This window comes from Anolis sagrei, chromosome 5, assembly GCF_037176765.1.
Source record: "Anolis sagrei isolate rAnoSag1 chromosome 5, rAnoSag1.mat, whole genome shotgun sequence".
Lineage (NCBI taxonomy): Eukaryota > Metazoa > Chordata > Lepidosauria > Squamata > Dactyloidae > Anolis > Anolis sagrei.
This window is the reverse complement of record NC_090025.1, coordinates 128,910,969-128,929,619: the sequence shown is the minus strand read 5'-3', so window position 1 is coordinate 128,929,619 and position 18,651 is coordinate 128,910,969. Positions and strand designations below refer to the sequence as shown.

General features: G+C 40.7%; 1 protein-coding gene across 1 annotated transcript; it reads left to right on the top strand.

Annotated features, from left to right (window-relative positions):
- Positions 1–832: 832 nt before the first annotated feature.
- On the top strand, positions 833–17,098 carry FKBP6 (FKBP prolyl isomerase family member 6 (inactive)). The gene is made up of 9 exons (XM_067468391.1): positions 833–933; positions 3,206–3,289; positions 5,299–5,501; positions 8,853–8,972; positions 10,466–10,660; positions 12,059–12,168; positions 13,776–13,866; positions 16,120–16,179; positions 16,809–17,098. Exons 1-9 carry the CDS (start codon positions 843–845, stop codon positions 16,842–16,844), a joined length of 990 nt encoding a protein of 329 aa, XP_067324492.1. The 5' UTR covers positions 833–842; the 3' UTR covers positions 16,845–17,098.
- The last annotated feature ends 1,553 nt before the right edge of the window (positions 17,099–18,651 follow it).

Sequence of the window (18,651 nt, the reverse complement as noted above, 5' to 3'; positions counted from 1 at the left end):
TATATTTCATTTGATGTTATTATTTGCTGTATATATTTTATTTTGATTTGTTGTAATTGTTGGGCTTGGCCTCAAGTTACCTGTTGGGGAGATGGTGGTGGGGTATAAATAAAATTTATTATTATCACGAGCCTTTTTCTACTTTACAATGCCAACACATTGTGCTTAGTCATATTTGCTAGTTGAGCTGGTGTCCTATACCATTTCCAGATAAATTTCCTTTCTAATTCTTTATAATTTCCATCTTAATTTTCTTAACCCCCTTCTTTATTTCCTCTATCGTTTGTTTTGTGAGTGGCCCTTCCTCCCAGAAGCTATTTTGTTCATAACTTGGAGACTGCCTGTATATAGGGTAATTGCGAGCTTCTTGTCCACTGCGTGAATAAAACACTGAACTAGTCAAGGCCTTGTTTGATCCAGCTAGTCCATTCTGGATAGATCAGAGAAGGTTCCTGTGGTGTGATAATCTTCAAGATGCTTCTCCTTCATTTTGACTGATACATTTTGGAATGAAGAACTAAAAGTGTGATGGGTCTGAACATATGCAGAGGGTATTTATTGGCCTCCTTCTTCCCTGACACTTATCCTTAGAACAGCCTAACTGCAATGTACTTGTTTATAAAATACTTGGAGGAGTGAAGTGTTTATCAAAAGATCTTTTTTAGCGTTGGCAGTTTTGACTGTTGCCATCAAGGTTATAAGACATGAGGAGTAAAACTAGCTGATATCTGGTTTGGTTACATGCATCAATTGTAAGGAGACAGTTGAAGAAACACCTTCTCAGTAATGTGACATGCTTCATAACACTCTTCTTTCTTCTGTTCAAGTTTCATCCACAACGGATGTCGGACATCACAGGTGATGGTGGAGTGTTGAAGGAGATTCTCCACGATGGCTCCGGTGAAAGAGTTCCTCCTGGTGCAGCTGTGCTAAGTAAGACAGTATTCTGTTAAGAAGTCCATGCTATACTTTTTTGTGTGTCAGGAGCGACTTGAGAAACTGCAAGTTGCTTCTAGTAAGAGAATTGGTTGGCTGCATGCATGTTGCCCAGGAGACACCTGGATGATTGAAGTTTTACAATCCTTGTGGGAGGCTTCTCTCATGTCCCTGCATGGGGAGCTGGGGCTGACAAAGGGAGCTCATCCGCACTATCCCCAGATTCAGACTTCTGACCTGTCGGTTTTCAGTCCTGCTGGTACAAGGGTTTAAACCACTGCACCACTGGGGGTTCCTTAGGCTATACTAAAGGTTCCAGATTCATAGATTTGCATAACTACTGTATTATTATTACTACTCATTTTAATAATAGTTATTGCTGTATTTTATTAATTATTTTAAATTCTGATTGGTCTTTTTTTGTAATGTGTTGTTTTTTGTTAATTGATATTGTTTAATATGTTTATGTAATTTTACCTGTGTTTTATGGCAATATCATATGCTGCTATAAGCTGCCCTGAGTCCTTTCTGGGAGATGGTGGCAGGGTACAAATAAACATCTTCTTTCTCCTCTTCCTCCTCCTCTTCCTCTTCCTCTTCCTCTTCCTCTTCCTCTTCCTCTTCCTCCTCCTCCTCCTCCTCCTCCTCCTCCTCCTCCTCCTCCTCCTCTTTTGGAGAGATGGAGGCAGGGTATAAAAATAAATTATTATTATTATTATTATTATTATTATTATTTTCTCCTTCTTCTCCTCCTGTTACTCCAGCAACTGAGCGCAAGGCCAGGCACAGTGTGGGCAGGGAAATTATGGCAAAAATTTAGTGTTCTGAGATTGGAACAGAATCCAGAATTCAATCTCTGGGGAAAGCAGAGTGAAGTGAAATAATCTTCCACACCTGTGTTTTGCAGTTGTTTCCCTAGCCTTTGCTTGTAGAGCAAGGAATTTTAATTTTACCAACCCCAGGAATGGAATGAACTTTCGCTGGAGACTGGGAATGCTTTGGATCCCAGTCCTATCTTGATCTGTTGATGCTATACATTTCTTGCTCCTTTATTACCCAGGGCCGTTTCACACAGCCATATAACCCAGAATATCGAGGCAGAAAATCTGCTTTGAACTGGATTATCTAAATCCATACTGCCATTTATTCCAGTTCAAAGCAGAAAATATGAGATTTTATTGAGCTGCATGGAAGAGGTGGGGAGTACATATCTTTTATCAGAGCAGGATAAGGCATCCAGGTCAAAACCCACTTGCAGGCTGTGCAGGCAAAGATTCAAGCTTTCCTACAAATACTGTATAAATATCCCATTTAATTTTGAAAGCTAAGCAAGATCAACCCTGCATATTACTTGGCGCTGTGGCCTTTATTTTCTGGAGGAAGGAACTGACAAAACCACATTGTCTAAGAAAACCTATGAAATTAATGGGAGCACCATAAGTCAACAGGTGACTTCACTGTAGAGTTGTGCCATTTGTGCATGAACATGGTTAATATGAAGGTGGGGGGAGCAGATTCGCAATGAAATGACATAACTGTGGGAGGGGATAATCAAAATTAGAATAGCAAACCTATTTCTGGGCTTTATCATTCAAATTCCCCTGCTCCTTTAAACTGTAAAGGGGAATTGCTCCAAAAACGTATGTGCTTGATTTTATATTTGGAAACTGAAAGCACTTACCTGAAAAAAGGTTCTATCATAATTTGAATTTTTAAAAAAATGTTGTTTAATAAATAAAAGGGATATTTTCTCTGTCATCCTGCTATATCTTATGTGGTATATCAGTCAGTATTAATTATGAATTTTAAAACCACATTCTATGTTGTATTTCAATTTTTGTTTCATATATTTTAGTATGTCTGCATTGGTGGCACAGCGGGTTAAACTGCTGAGCTGCTGAACTTGTTGACCAAAAGGTTAGCAGTTCGATCCAGCTTCTGCAAACCTAGCAGTTCAAAAACATGCAAATGTGAATAGATCAAAAGGTACTGCTCCGGCGAGAAGGTAACAGCACTCCATGCAGTCATGTTGGCCACATGACCTTGGAGGTGTCTATGGACAACGCCGTCTCTTCGGCTTGGAAATGGAGATGAGCACCACACCCCAGAGTTGGTCATGGCTCGACTTAATGTCAAGGGAAACCTTTACCTTTACTTTACAGCAAAGCTATGGGAAGAGAACACTTCCCTACCGGTGTAATAATAACAAATGTGTTTGGTGTTCCTATCTTCAACTGCCTTTCTCCTCTCTAACTTTGAACTTTCTTAGTTAAGTTTTCAGGCTATTTAGAACACATGGACAGACCCTTCGACTATTCTTGGAAGGATCCCAAACTCATGAAACTTGGCCAAGGTAAGGCTACAATGGCAATGTGATCTCTAAAAAGGGTGGAGGTCTAAATGTGATTTGAATCATCCTCTTATATGCATGGGTGCTCCTTAACTCAGGTAGACTTCTCTGATCCTCTGCGCTGCAAAACTCTCTTTGTAATGCAAAAAAAAATCAAGGTACCTGTGTTGACTTTAATAGATTGGGATGAATGAATACATCTTTTGAGATCAACTTTGCAATCAGGAAAGTTGTCATTAGGAAGAGGGTAAAGGAAATTGAGTTGATGTTGACTGACATAATGCAACCTGATCTGAATATCTACACACACCTTCCAGCATTGAGTGTTGGACTATGACTCCAGAGACCAAAGTTCAAATCTCTGCTAAGCCATGCAAACTCAGCAGATGACTTTAGGCAAATCACACTCTCATCCTTAGAGGAAGGAAAAGGCAAACATGCACTGAACAATACTTGCAAACAAAGGCCCCTTCTCCCCTGCCATATAAAATCCAGATTGTCTGCTTTGAACTGGATCCAGACTATCTGCTTTGAACTGTAGACTCATATAATCCAGTTCAAAACAGATAATTTGATGATAATAATGATGATAATAATAATAATCTTTATTTATACCCCACTATCATCTCCCCAAAGGGACTGGAGCTGCTAACATGAGGCCAAGCCCAAAGATTACAATGTAGCAAAGTAAAATACAACAGCAAATAATAATAACAAAGTAAAATACAAACAATAGCAAATACACAAACAACGCAAAATAAAATAGTAGAAGAATAAAAAAAACAGTGGACAGGCCAAATGCACAAGATAAAATTGATAAAACCCTGGGTGAGATGAGATAAACTGATTAATGTGTATCTGGGGGAGAACTCATATAATCTGGATTATATGGCAGTGTAGAAGGGACCAAAATCCCATGATCAATTTACCTTAGGCTTGTCATAAGTCAGAAATGACTTGAAGGCAGACAGCTACAAGAACTGCAACCACTTCCCCTATTTTGTCTAAAGATTGGTCATTCAAATGCCATGACCTCAGCATCAAATGGGGGTCCCCTGTTCACCCAGTAGGTTAAACCGCTGAGCTGCTGAACTTGCTGACCGAAAGATTCATGGTTCAAATTTAGGGAGTGCAGTGAGCTCCCGTCATTCGCCTCAGCTCCTGCCAACTTAGCAGTTCGAAAACATGCAAATGTGAGTAGATCAATAGGTACAGCTTCTGCAGGAAGGTCATGGTGCTCCATGCAGTCATGCTGGCCACATGACCTTGGAGGTGTCTAGGGACAATGCCAGCTCTTCAGCTTAGAAATGGTGATGAGCACCACCCCCCAGAGTTGGACACATCTAGACTTAATGTCAAGGGAAACCTTTACCTTTACAACATCAAATTGGCCTTTTATGTTGATTTTATGTTTGTGTCCTTTACCTTTCGCTTTATGAAGTGTGTTACATGATGAAAAGATCCAGATATCTCAAAAGCTTGTCTACATTTTAGTAAATTTGGTTTGCTCCATAAAGCATTGTGCAGCCTATCTTAACTGTAACAAGTTCCTTTTTGATCATCCTGCTGTATCTTATGTGGTGTATCAGTCAGGATTAATGATGAATTTTACAATCACATTCTAAGTTATGTTTTAATTTTTGTTCCATATATTTTAACATGTCTGTGTTTTAATATGTGCTGCTATAAATGTATATTAACATTTATGTTGTATCCCACCTTGAACAATAAGGAGAGGCAAGTATATTATTATTATTATTATTATTATTATTATTATTATTATTATTTCTCTTCACTGAGTCTTCTACTATGTCCTGATGCAGGCACTTCAAGAGCCTCTAGGACAGGCATGGGCAAACTTCAGCCCTCCAGGTGTTTTGGACTTTAACTCCCACAATTGGAGTTGAAGTCCAAAACACCTGGAGGTCCAAAGTTTGCCCATGCTTGCTCTAGGATTTCTGGTGCAATGTATAAATGTTAAAAACCAACCTTTTTCCCTTCTGCCTTCTCAGACATTACTCTCTGGGGTATGGAGCTTGGGCTTCTGACCATGAAGAAAGAGGAGGTGGCGCGGTTCCTCTTCAGGCCAGATTATGCTTATGGAAGACTGGGCTGTCCTCCTCTAATCCCGCCCGATGCCACAGTGATGTTTGAGATTGAGCTTTTGGACTTTGTGGACTGTTCAGAATGGGACCAGTATGTTGACCTGACCCCTGTGAGTTCCTATGTAGAAATCTTCTCTGTTCACAGATGAGGAATGTCTGACCTTCCAAGTATTTTTAGTATTAAATCACCAACAATAGCAGTAGCAACCGTTTTAGCAGATCAGAAGCTCCAGAGCAAACAGGAGCAGAGTCAAGCTTTGAAAGTTATAGAAGACTTTACTGAAAGATCTACATTTCTATATAGGAAAGATAGAGCCTAGCTATCTAACTAGCTGTCTCTCTGCATGTATCTTGTCTTGCTCCAGGCTCACAGGAGAAGAACAAAATGGAGGATTCAGGGGCTTGCCATGTGCTCAGAAACTTTGTACAAAAAGAGGCGTATTCCTTAGAAATATCAGTTTAACAAAGAAATGGGAGGAGAGAATAGTGAGGCAAAAGAGAACAGTGTGGGAAGGGCTTTTCCTGCCAGTTACGTAACTCATTGACCTATCTATTTACTTGATGAGGACTATAAGCTTGGGCAGGATGTGGTTGGGTTCCAGCTGATAGTCCATTGTGTTGTCAAAGGCTTTCATGGTGGGAATCACTCAGGCTGTATGGCCATGTCCCAGGGGCATTCTCTCCTGATGTTTCACCAACATTTATGGCAGGCATCCTCAGAGGTTCTGAGGTCTATTGGAAACTAGGCAAGGGAGGTTTATATATCTGTGGAATGATCTCCAGGGTGGGAGAAAGAACACTTGTCTGCTTGAGACAAGAGTGAATGTAGCAATTGGACGGCTTGTTTAGCATTGAATGGCCTTGCAGCTTCAAAGCCTGGCTGGTTGCTGCCTGGGGTGTCCTTTGTTGGGAGATGTTAGCTGGCCCTGATTCTTGTCTGGAATTCCCTTGTTTTTTTGAGTGTTACCCGACACTCCCATGCAGCAACCACCCAGGCTTTGAAGCTACAAGGCCATTGAATGCTAATCAAGGTGGCCAGTTGCAACATTCATACTTGCTTCAAGCAGATAAGAGTTCTTTCTCCCACCCTGGACATTCCACAGATATATAAACCTCACTTGTCTAGTCTCCAACAAATCTCACAACCTCTGAGGATGTTTGCCAAAGATGTGGGCAAAATGCCAGGAGAGAATGCCTCTGGAACATGGACATACAGCCCAAAAAAACTCACAGGAACTCAGATAGTCCATTTCTGCTGTTCTAAGAGCCCACATTATAAGACTGTAATAGAACATCTGAGAAATGTTCTACGTTCTTTCTAAAACAAAAGGACTGCTGTTGCAATTATGGTTTCCAGCCCACTGTGCCAGCCAAAGAATGCAGAGAGAGAAAAGGGCAAAGGAGCTCCTGAAGCAGACAGCATAGTGAAACAAACCACATTTCACTGGCTCTCTTCTTGACCAAGACAAATGCTAAGCAGCCTTTCATGTGTTGCTTATCTTTGGTTCCTCTCTCCATGGAGGAGTTATGCTTCTGAATTGGAAACTAGGAGGATTTCGGGCCAGCCTTTGGGTTCATGCACTCAGCTGCAACAGAGCTCACACCTTTCTACAGATGATCCGTGGAAATGGATCAGCCTTGGGTGAAAGTCGAGAGCTGGAGAAGAATCTCTGTAAAGGAAATTTGGAGTTCTCTAGGGCTGGGGGATTAACAAACCAAGAAAGATAAGACACTAGTCTGCAGGAGGGAGACTCCTTCACGCGCAGCTGTCACATGGATCGTGGAAGTGTATGGCCAAGTCCCGGCCTCCTTTTATTCCCCATCCACTTGTGGCTATGTCTACCGCACAAAAATAGACTCCTCTCTCATCACTAGGATCCCCTTTGCTGTGCTCTGGTTGGAATGCAATTGGGAGGGTGTGTAACTTCCACTTTTTAAAAACAGCACAAAGATGAAAGCAAGTTTGTTGCTCTTTCTCCCCGGTCCTCTAAATCTGGACTGGAGCCACTCCCAAAGAAGGGAGATATAGTTTCTGAAATGTTATAGCCCTGTCCAATTGTTGCTTACTCGGTTCTGCTGAATGCAGCACAGTTTCATCTGTGGTGAGCATTCAAAGGATTTCTTGCACATGTTGCAATGCACAGGCATTAAGTGTCGCATGAACATGCGTAGTCATGCAGTTGAACAGAAGATCTCTGTGTGCTCACAGCACAACCCAAAGATGGGGAAGTTTCCTCAAAAATGAAGTAAGTAGTGGGGCAACGGCAACAATTTTAGAAGGCCTGAGAAACATGGATCCAGCTGATAACAGTTTCTGTCTGGAAAAGTTACTCTTTTGCACTCCAAATCCCCCTGCCAGGAATTTGTAGTTTGAAAAAGTTAACTTTTCCAATCCCAGTCTGCATCTCTAGTATGCTGCTATATAATAGGAATTTTCCATATACAAGGAGACTGGACTAGTTCTAATAAATGCTGTTTCCTAATGAGTTCTATCATAAAAACATGGAAAAAAGTTTATGAAACTGTAAAAACTTTGTTTTTGCGGTACATCCTGCAGCAGTTTGCTATAGTTTTTCAGTGAATATCTCACTGAGTCTCAACCAATTCAATATAGTTTGTAGCAACCACAAACGGGAATAATAACACTTTCAAACCAGGAACAGATTTTTTCCCAAATTTTGTTACATAGTGTATGTTGCATTCCAGAGCAGAATTCTCTTCTGACTTTAAACACCACACAGTTAAGTTAAAGTAGCAAGAAGTTTATTGAAGGTAATAAAAGCAAAAGAAATAAAAAGTAATCCACAATAAAAGGTAACTCCAAACAGCAAAGGCACTTAAAACAGGAATCAAACAAAGTCAAAGGTCCAGGAACTTGGTGTGAAGAGCTTAACATGAATCCAACATTGCTTCATCTGAAGCTAGATTCTGTACTTGGCATTTAGATCCCTGCCCTATTTCCCAAGCAGCTAAGAACTGATTTTTCCTTAACTTTGGTTTCACTTTTAACTTTTGCTGTAATCTGGCTGAGTGCCGTAATTGCTGGTTTGTTTGTCTTTGACTTCTTCTGTTCAAGGCTTCATTAAAATCTGCACCAGGGGACTGCGGCACAGAGCCTTTCTCAAGCTCAAGACCTTGAGAATCCCCTTGCAGCAATACAGGCTTCTCTAACTCATCATTTGAACTGCATTCAGGCCCCACATCTCTAAAACCAGGCCCAGGAAATAGACCATCATCCCCATTCCCTTCAGGAACACCTTCATGGAAAGCATCCCCATTCCCATCAAAGGAATCAACTTGAACATGAACAACGTTGTCATTCCCATCATCCTTAGCAACCTGATCATTAGACACAATTACAGGCTGAAGAGGCTGACATACAACTGTAATCATTGTGATTTTTCTACTTATTGACTACATCTATAACCAGTTTCTAACTGGATTGCTGCTTCTCTACACAGGAGCAACAAGACAGTCTTCCACTTGAGAAAGTGCTGAAGATAGCAGAAACAGCACGCGGATTGGGAAATTACCTCTTTCGCCAGGGACATTTTGTAGATGCTAAGGAAAGATACAAGCAGGTAACATAGAGGTGCTTTGTTGAGGAGAGTAAGTTATAAGTTACAAACCAAGTATGAAAATCTAGCCCATGATAAATTACACTCTTTGCTTAGTATTCATCCATATTTTTACTTTTTTAGTCCTGTTGGTACATTCAAAAGATATATCTGGAAATGAACAGCCTCCAGAATGTAGAGAGGCGGTTTGGAAATACGTTCTTACACTTTATGTGTGCTAACTTAAATTGTAATACATATGTAATGTATACGTATATACATATCTGGCTCATAGGCAATCAGACCCCAGTTTCTCTTTTGGCAGCATCCCTTTTCCAATTCTTTTTACTGGTGATGACTCTGATTTGCATAGGACATTCTTCAGGAAAAATATTTGGTCTTCCAATAAGTCAGTGGTTCCCATTCCCATTTATTCAACACCCAAAGATTCCTTTTCCAATGGTCAGGAATTCTGGAAGCTGAATTCCAAAAACCTGGAGGACCAAGGAATGGGAATGACTGGTCTAAGTAAAGGCCACTACATAGGTGCCATCTTCTTGTATAGCTCAAGGCACGTTGAAACAGTTGAAGGGGGAACTTTGTGTCAGTGCTGTGCTCTCTTCCCCACATTCAGAGATGTGAGGTTCATCGTATCCTTGAAATAGTGTACAGTGAGGGTAGAGAGAATAACTTCTGAGAATTTGGACAGTTAAAATGCACTACCGTATATACTCATGTATAAGTTGATCTTGTGTATAAGTTGAGGACAGCTTTGGGGGGGGGGGGGGGCAAAATTATGGATTCTGATATGACCCCTGGATAAGTCAAAGGTCATTCCACAGAAAGGAGAAAGTTCTTGAATGAGCTCAGCTCTCAAGTTGTATCACTCTATTCAGAAAAGGGGGTGATCCTCTCTTTTTAAGAAGATATAGTACTTACATTGACCTGTGGATACGTTTTTTCAAGTTTTTTGAGTTGATTTTTTTTTAAAAAAAACCCTAACATTTATAGACTTATACATGAGTTTATTGGGCATATTGTTACTTTCTCACATTAACATTAACATTTTCCCATCTGGGGGTCTTAGATTTCCACTAGGCTTATGCAATCTGGGTAAACTGCGATCCGTTTCATTGTCCTGGATTTCGATGAGAGTCCTGATCCATTTTTCAGGAGCCTCCTGAATTCGGGAGGACAGAAATCCATTTTTGAACAGGGAAGCTGAAAGATTCATTTTCTATCCAGCCCATTGGTGGCAATGGGGAGGGGGGACACTTCCCACAGGCTCCTCTTCCCATCATTTTCTGCATTAAGCCAAGTTTGTGTTGCTGACTCAGCTTCTCAAGTGGATGGTTTTGCAGGATTCTAGATAAAGAATGCTAAATCTGTACATCCCATTAAAAAGTTGGCTTTCACATAAAAACAATGTCTTCCTCTATGTAAGGTTCTTTCTTTTTGTTGAGATACTATTATTTTGTTAATAGTCATAGATCCTCCCTGCTCCCATTCCTTTTTAGGCCTACTCAATTTTAAAACATGTGAGTGCAGAGGAGGACGAACTAAACAAAGTGAATGATGCCAAGCTCCTGGTCTTCCTGAATTTATCAGTCACTTACTTAAAACTGGATTGTCCAGCCCGGGCCCTCACCTTTGGAGAGATGGCTTTAAAGCTAGATACGAAGAATGTCAAAGCCCTCTTCAGGTGTGGTCAGGTAAGGAAATTGCCCTTGTTTTGAATATGATTAGCCAAATGGTAGTACAAATAATGGCTTATAGGCCTTAAGTTTGCAAAGAATGTTGTAATCCTTGTGCTAAGATTGTAATGATATGGTATACTTGTGTATTTGAGCCATTTTCTAATGCTCATGTCATCAGTGTATAGTGAGGGCTTGGGTTTTTGTTGTTTTGGGTTTTTTTATTTTATTTTGTTTGTTTGCTACAGACTGATGAACTCAGTGAGATGACCATAATTCAGGACTCACACTCAGTTTTAAATCTAGGACGCTGGGGAACCTAAACCATCTAGATGTTTTTTGGATTTCAACTCCCAGAATCCCATACAGCATAGCAAATGGAAGAGCAAAAGACAAAGTTATAGCCCAAACTGAACACCACATCTCATCATATAATAGTCGCATCCTCATTTTGAGAATCCCAAAATAGGATTTTCCCCCTTTCCTCACATAATTGTCGCAGGTGTTTATAAAACTGAGAAATCGTTTTCCCCCTCAAAGACAGTTTAAATGAAAAGCAAAGTCTCCCTTTTCTGTTTCCCCCTTAAAGACAGTTAAAGTAGACTCTGAGTTCTCCCTCTCCCCTCATCTTGGGGGTTAAGACAATTTGGGGGGGGGGGAGGGGAGAGAACTCAGAACCTAGCAAACAGAAGGCACCAATTCTATTTCATTGTATAATAGTCGCGGGCCCTTTTTCCAACAAAAATTAGGATTAAAAGGGGTGGCCATTCAATGAAACATGGTAATCAGAGATTGCCAAGCTCTAAAAGACAGAAAGGTAATTTTCCTATATTGATGCATCTATAGAAATAGGCTGTTGTCTACATTGGTAAGGCTATGCTTGTGAGAAAAGGTGAGGTTGGATGAATTAAAAGCAGCATTTGCATATCATAAAAGGTCAGAATTGCAGGGAGTTCTGGCTTATGTTTATGAGCAGTGTCTGAAGCCGTCATGCAGTCTTTCTTCTGCCCAACTACTTCCACTAGTCATAATAGCTAAACTAAGCAGAAACTATGAAGTGAACAAAAGCTTGCTGTCCAGGACCCTTGGATTGTTGTTCCCTTCACAATTCAAGAGTCAGAAGCAAGGTTCTGATCTCTATTTCTGGTTTGAAAACAACAAACTAGGAATTCTGGGTTGGAAAGATCTTCTAACCTTTTGCTTTCTTGCTAGTTCCTAGTTTAAGTGTAAGAGTAGCCAAAAAGGAAGAACTGTCCATTGTGCATACTGTTTGTGAGAATAAACCAGAATTTGCTACAGATTTGGGTTTATCATTACTTAGAAACATGACCAATGAAACTTTGCATTTCAAGAAAAGTGAGCAAACTGTTTTATAATTTTAGCTGAATGACATGCTGTTAATCTCTTAATTTCTAGGCATGCCGCTCTCTGGCAGAATATGACAGGGCTCGGGACTTTCTGATCCAAGCTCAGAAGGTGCAGCCCTTCAACCGTGATATTAACAATGAGTTGAAGAAGCTGGCCAGGTGAGAAGTCATAAGGATGTTTTAGCTTGCTTGAATCCTCTCTACACTTACTCTCATGGTACATTGGTTAACACTTATTCTTTGTGGCCATTGAAGATGCTGCTGCTGCTGCTGCTGCTGCTGCTGCTGCTGATGATGATGATGATGATGATGATTATTATTATTATTGGTAAATTGTCCATCCTGCTTGTCAGGACCTGTTTAGAGATCCTGCCATAAAAAGGGAGTGAGGAGGGATTGCTTATGTCATCTATCATAGAGCAAATATAATGCAAACGTACTGTTGCAGCATATTAATGATATTGCACGCCAGTGTGTATATGGGAGTTAGAATGCATGATAGTTTGTGGGAACAGCCAAGGAAGCCTGCTCTATGCCTGTAGAGAACACTTCTCTGGGAATCTCTGGATCTCCAGTGGGAGTTGTGCTAGAACTTCCCAAAGAGATTCTCTCTGTTTATAAAAAAAAAGTTTCACAGTTTTTCACTTTCTGGTGGTCCCTGTACCCATATCCCAATGAATGTGGAGGGCTGACTAATAAGAGGTGCAAGGATAAGGAAAATGTGGATTTTTTCCTTAAGGGAGCAACACCCTAATATTCTTTAAGGCATTCAATCAGCCTTTCTCATTGTTTCCTAAAAATTAGTTTCCTAATTTTTCCCAAAGCTTGACAATCTTTCCGCGTGTGAATGTGGGGATATGCCTTGAGGCTTTTGCTTGAAGGCATAGAACTGGTAAAACACTGCTGTCTGCCTTTCTTATCTATTTGCGTACCTTCTTTCCTGATACCAGAAAGAGAAACATGGTGCTATCTCTCTTGGTCTTTTAAAAAAGAGGGAGGAAAGTCCTTAAAGCCGCCTCTCTGAATATGTTTGAGGAAATAATCTCCATTCTATGCTGATGAGGTTTTAGCTGTCATTTGGCAAAACCTGTTGTGTTTTTCATATTCAACACAATCTGTGCTAATAGGCTTTTGGAAGTAATTCGGAATTCTGTGACTAAAGTCCCTTCAGGGAGATAGGGCGGCCTATAAATAAATGTTGTTGTTGTTGTTGTTGTTGTTGTTGTTGAGGGGAGATATCTCCACAGCTCTTTTTGTTGCTCTTCATGTGTTACAAAGAAAATTAAAGTGATATTTTCCATGTCTTGTTGCTTTGACAACTTAAAGTCATATGTTTGACTTGTGTAATTGTTGTGGTGCCTATTCCTGAATGTTGCATTAAAAGTAGTATGGTTTTTAATGCAACATTAAAAACCACACTGAGTTTTTAAACTGGAGCAGGAAGGGGCAAGATGTGTATTAATTGTGGTGCTGTCACCTGCCTTGGAACAGTTCCTCTTCCATTCTTGTATATTTCGTCTTTGGGCCCTTCCACACAGCCATATAACCAAACTATCAAGGCAGAAAATCCCACAATATCTGCTTTGAACTGGGTTTTCTGAGTCCACACTGCCATATATTCCAGTTCAAAGCAGAAAATGTGGGATTTTATCCAGAAAATGTGGGATTTTATTCAGCTGTGTGGAAGGGGCCATTGTTTCACATATCTGAGCTTTTTAAACCAGAATCAGAGACCAAATCAATGACGACACTGCTATGTATTACAGCTGTTATGGAGATTACAACCTGAAGCAGAAGGAAATGTACTGCAAGATGTTTGCATCTCTCAATTCTCTTTCAGTAGAAGAAGGCTCAAAGGTAATGGGGGGGGGAGGTTTGGGACGAGGGGTGGAGGGCTGCAAGGACTGAAATTTGTGTCAGTTGAGCTTTTCCTCTTGAGGATAACACCCCCTGCACTCAGCCTGAATATTCCAGCAGAAGTACACCAAATGTATAGTACAGTATGCTCCCCATATCCGTGAGACTAGTATGTGCTTTCATTTATCCATAAAACAACATATTTCTAAGAATTTTCTAGGTCTTCCAGCACACCATTATAGTTATTTTGGGGGCAGAAGTTCTTACTTTCAATAAGATTCACTATTATCCGTGGTTTCGCATATCCATGCAACGTCCAGGAATGTATCCCTTGCAAATTCAGGGGACGTACTATATTTAATGAAGAGATGCACACATGGGCACCTCTGCCATAGTATGAGAGTTGGAAAGATTGCTTCTCTGGCTTCTAAAAGCACTGCTATACACATGTACTAAATTCCCTAGATCTCAGTGAGCATGAATGGGAATTGTAAATCTCCCTCCGTTTCTTCTGAGCCCAGCGGAGCACAGTGCATACAAGTGAATGCACACACATCTGTAGCCCTTGTTCTCTTTTCCATATAGACTGGATCCAACCCTTGAGGACCAACAGTTTGTGTACTGCAGCATCAACCATCCCACGAACACAATCAAAGGAGGATATAAAAACACATACACAGTGTAAAAAGATACAAAGGCTGACTTTGCATGAGATGCATTGTAACTGCCCAGTAGGGTTTTGGAGATGCCTGTCGGCATGTGATAGGATAAATGCTTTTTGTTATTTATTCATTCAGTCGCTTCCGACTCTTCATGACTTAATAGACCAGCTCGCGCCAGAGCTCCCTGTCGGCCGTGGCCACCCCCAGCTTCTTCAAGGTCAAGCCAAGCTGTGAAAGCCTTTGACATCACGTTTCCCACTGGTTCTGTAAGAACAAAAAATTTGGGAGAAATGGGTGCAAGGATAAACTTGGTTAGCTCTTCCCGGATTTCTTTCTGAAAGGAAGAAAGTAGTTTTTGCAGAGCATCTCAGCCAGCATATGTTCTTCTCACACCTGAAGGCACAGCTTCTTTTGAATCCAACCGATTTATTTTCCTTTTTAAAAAAAAAAAAAAACAAACATTTTTATTTTAGTCATAGAATTAAGTATACTAAATGCTTCAAAATCAGAATATAATAGCAATTGAAAATTACAGGCAAGTTTCTATAAAAAGCAAAAGTATTGAGTGTGAACATTAGACACTTTAAAAATATAGCTAAATAACTAACCATGTGAGGTTAACTTCACTGTGGAGGATGACCCAAATCAGGCTTGAGAATTGTGTAGCCCTTCATCATTCCTCTCCATTGGCTGGCTTGGAGAGCCATGCTCTTGCCACTCCAACCCAAATCTAGTTGTTAATCTCAGTCAAGATAAACACATTGACTTACTTGCTGAATGGTAGAACACTTGCGTAAGTCCCATTCATTCTGTGCATCTACTGTGACTGAGATTAGCCATTGGTTTCAGACCTTTATTATTCCAACAGATGACAGAAAGGCTGATCTCTCTTATAAACTTATCTCCCAAATCCTGTAGCCTGTTATACTGCATTCATTTCATCAGTACAATTTGAAATCTCCATTTTGGTTGCATAGCCCCAAGTAGGAATGAAAGCGATGAACTGGCCATATGCTCCTCAGAATGGCTGCAAGGCTTCAGCTGTCATATTTCTCTTGTTTTAATTACCTTCATGTTAGGAATTTTAATATTATGTATTTAAAGAGCTTGGGTGGATAGGTTTTGGCTCTTGTTTGCAGCTGAACTAGATTCCTTTGTAACTGTGTGTTGTTCTGTATCCGAGTCTCACTCAACACATGGCTGGTGAGAGGAGGTGTGACGCTGCCGTGCTGCCGAGCAGTGAAACCTCAGCCATTTCCTTTAGTGAGGGACCAAATGCTTCATAATCTGTTTTTGCACATTACACATGAAGCAACACAGTTTGGCCTGTGCTTTTTCAGGCAGAGTTGGCATTCAAATATAGGAAATCCTGGAGTGCTAAGCCAGCTGGGAGCCGAACAGACCAGAGATGGATGGAGGAACATGGGCTTAGGAGCCAAGCAACATGTTGCGCATCTCCATCTGCAACTGTAGCCCAGTTGCCCCATTATAAAGCTGAATACCACTTTTTACTTGGAAGGGGAAAGCTGCCAGTTGATGAAGGGAGGCACACAGCATTAAATGACAAACTCTTCCTTCCTCTGCCTTCCAGTTAGAAAATAACAATGTAGAGGAATCCACTGACCAGGAAGCCCCCAGTCCTGTTGCTCAGGTGAGAACATGAGCTGTCTGCACCTTCATTCATTTTCTGTCATGTTTGTACTTGCTTTTCTCACCCTTGTAATTGTGAAGTACAGAGGAATTAACTGTTGAGGAAGCTACACCATGAAATGTATTTGTCCTGTGCTGTCTGACAAACAAAAGGAGTGAATCCACTTCTCACATTCCTCATCACTACTTCCCTTAACAAGTAGGAGGCAAGTGAAATATTGCTGCACTTTATTAACTCCTGCTCCTCCTTTGCTTGCATGCCTTCCCAGTGTGAAGTTTGTGCCATTCAGTCTTGATCCCAATTCAGTATAGGCTATTCCTTCAATAGCTCATCTACCCTAACCCTTAACTCTTCCCTATGCTATCCAAAGCTAATACCTATATTTTGACTGGAATTACACTTTAAAAATATACCTGTTCCAACTTACATACAAATTCAGCTTAAGAACAAACCTACATAACCTACCTTGTTTGTAACTTGTGGACTGCCTGTATTTAGCACCACTCAAAATTCTTTAAAATATGTAGTTAGGTCAATTATTGTAAGGTTGATATTACTGTCAATCTTTTTCTGCTAGTGACTTCACAAATACGTACAGGTTTTGACTCTGTGTGTGTTGGCTCTTTCAGAATCTGGATGACCAGAAGAAAGAGACTGATCTATAATATGATGGATCTCCACTTCTGTTTGGAACACCATATTGTTTTATGCGGAGTACCGAACGGATAAAAATATGCAGTTTAAATACACATGATGATGCATTTCTCCAGGGATTGCTCATTGTTACTGGCACTCAGAGACATTTGTTGAGAAGAAGTTATATCTCTACTGTTTTGTTCTCACTGTGAAGAAAATTCTGGTAAATGGTAAGTTTAATATGAGACTATTTTTCTTTTTGCTCTGATATTCAAAAGGATGTAAGTAGAAAGTTGCAATGTTTTGTGTTTTTCCAAGAATGTTCTTGTGTTCCTTGTTATGCAAAATAAATGTACTTCTGACAAGATGTCCTCAGGTTTGGCATTCTTCCATTGTGCAGACAGTGAATCTTCATGAATGATGTAGAAGCAGTAATGCACTGTTTCTTGTTTGTCTTAATAGTAGAGTCAATCTGGGTATGAGTAGCCTAATGTTTTCCACCTGAGCTTCATATCTTTTCTAGGTAAGGTAAAGGTTTTCCCCTGAAATGAAGTACTGTCGTGTCTGACTCAGGTGTGGTGCTCATCTTCATTTCTAAGCCAAAGAGCCAGCGTTATCTGTAGACACCTCAAAAGTCATGTGGCCGGAATGACTGCATGGAGCTCCGATACCTTCCCGCTGGAGCAGTACCTATTGATCTATTCACATTTGCATGTTTTCGAACTGCTAGGTTGACAGAAGCTGGGGCTGACAGCGGAAGCTCACTCTGCTCCCCAGATTTGAACCTGCGACCTTTTGGTCAACAAACTCAACAGCTCAGCGCTTTAACCCACTGCACCACTGGGGACTCCAGTATCTTTTCTTCTTTTTTGTCTCAAAATCATTCATGCAAAATTACGGCTTACCTTCCCCTTCTTTTGATTTGTTGAAATACGATTATGAACAGTAGGAATTTCCAACTCCAATGTGGGCTTTAAAACAGGTGGGCAAAATAGTCTACAGACTCAACCCCCAAAGGCTCTCAGGCGTCAGAAAACCATAAATCTGTTGCTCCAAAATTCCCTCTAGAAACATGGGACACATTCCCACTAGGTAAGGCAGCACACAAGAGCCAGTGTGGTGTAATGGTTTGTGCACTGGAGACCCAGTTCATGGAAGCCACTTGGATAAGTCACACACACTCAGATCCAGAAAGCCCAGTGATAAGGTTACTATAAACCAGAAATTATTTGAAGGCACACACCAATGACAAATTTTGGCCCAAAATAGACTGACTTTCTTTTTGTGGAAGTACAAATTGGGCATTATATGGTTGTCTGTGAGCCCTCAGAGCTTCTGGTGGCACAATGGGTTCAAATCCGGGGAGAGCAGGTTGAGCTCTCTTAACTCCAGCTTCCCATGCGGGGCAAAGAAAAGACTCCCACAAGGACAGTAAAACATCTGGGCATCCCCTGGGCAACGTCCTTGCAGATGGCCAGTTCTCTCACACTTGCAGTTTATCAACACGAGAAAAAAAACCTTAAGATCTCAATAGCTGATCCTCATGAAAGCACATGGCTGTAAACTCATAAAGCACTGGTTTCTTGGTCCTATTTGTCAATATAGATAAAAAAATCTCAGAAAAATGCTGGAGGCAATGCTTATGTGGGAGTATTTTTTGTCCGCATGTGATCTTGCCTCCAGGTGCAAGGATTGTGGGGGGAAGTGTTCTCTGAAATTAAAAAAATCAACAACAAAGTGAAGAATTCTCACAGCTGGGAGACCTCTCTGTTAACTAACTAATATGACTTTATTACATAAACAACTGACCATTTTTCCTGTTGGTTCGAAATAGCA

Bases quoted from the DNA above. Each gene is read 5' to 3' on its own strand.
- FKBP6 (XM_067468391.1), top strand. From the start codon at position 843: ATGTCGGACATCACAGGTGATGGTGGAGTGTTGAAGGAGATTCTCCAC. The intron at 5,502-8,852 runs GTGAGTTCCTAT...TTCTCTACACAG, and splicing joins AGTATGTTGACCTGACCCCT to GAGCAACAAGACAGTCTTCC. The intron at 16,180-16,808 runs GTGAGAACATGA...TGGCTCTTTCAG, and splicing joins CCCCCAGTCCTGTTGCTCAG to AATCTGGATGACCAGAAGAA.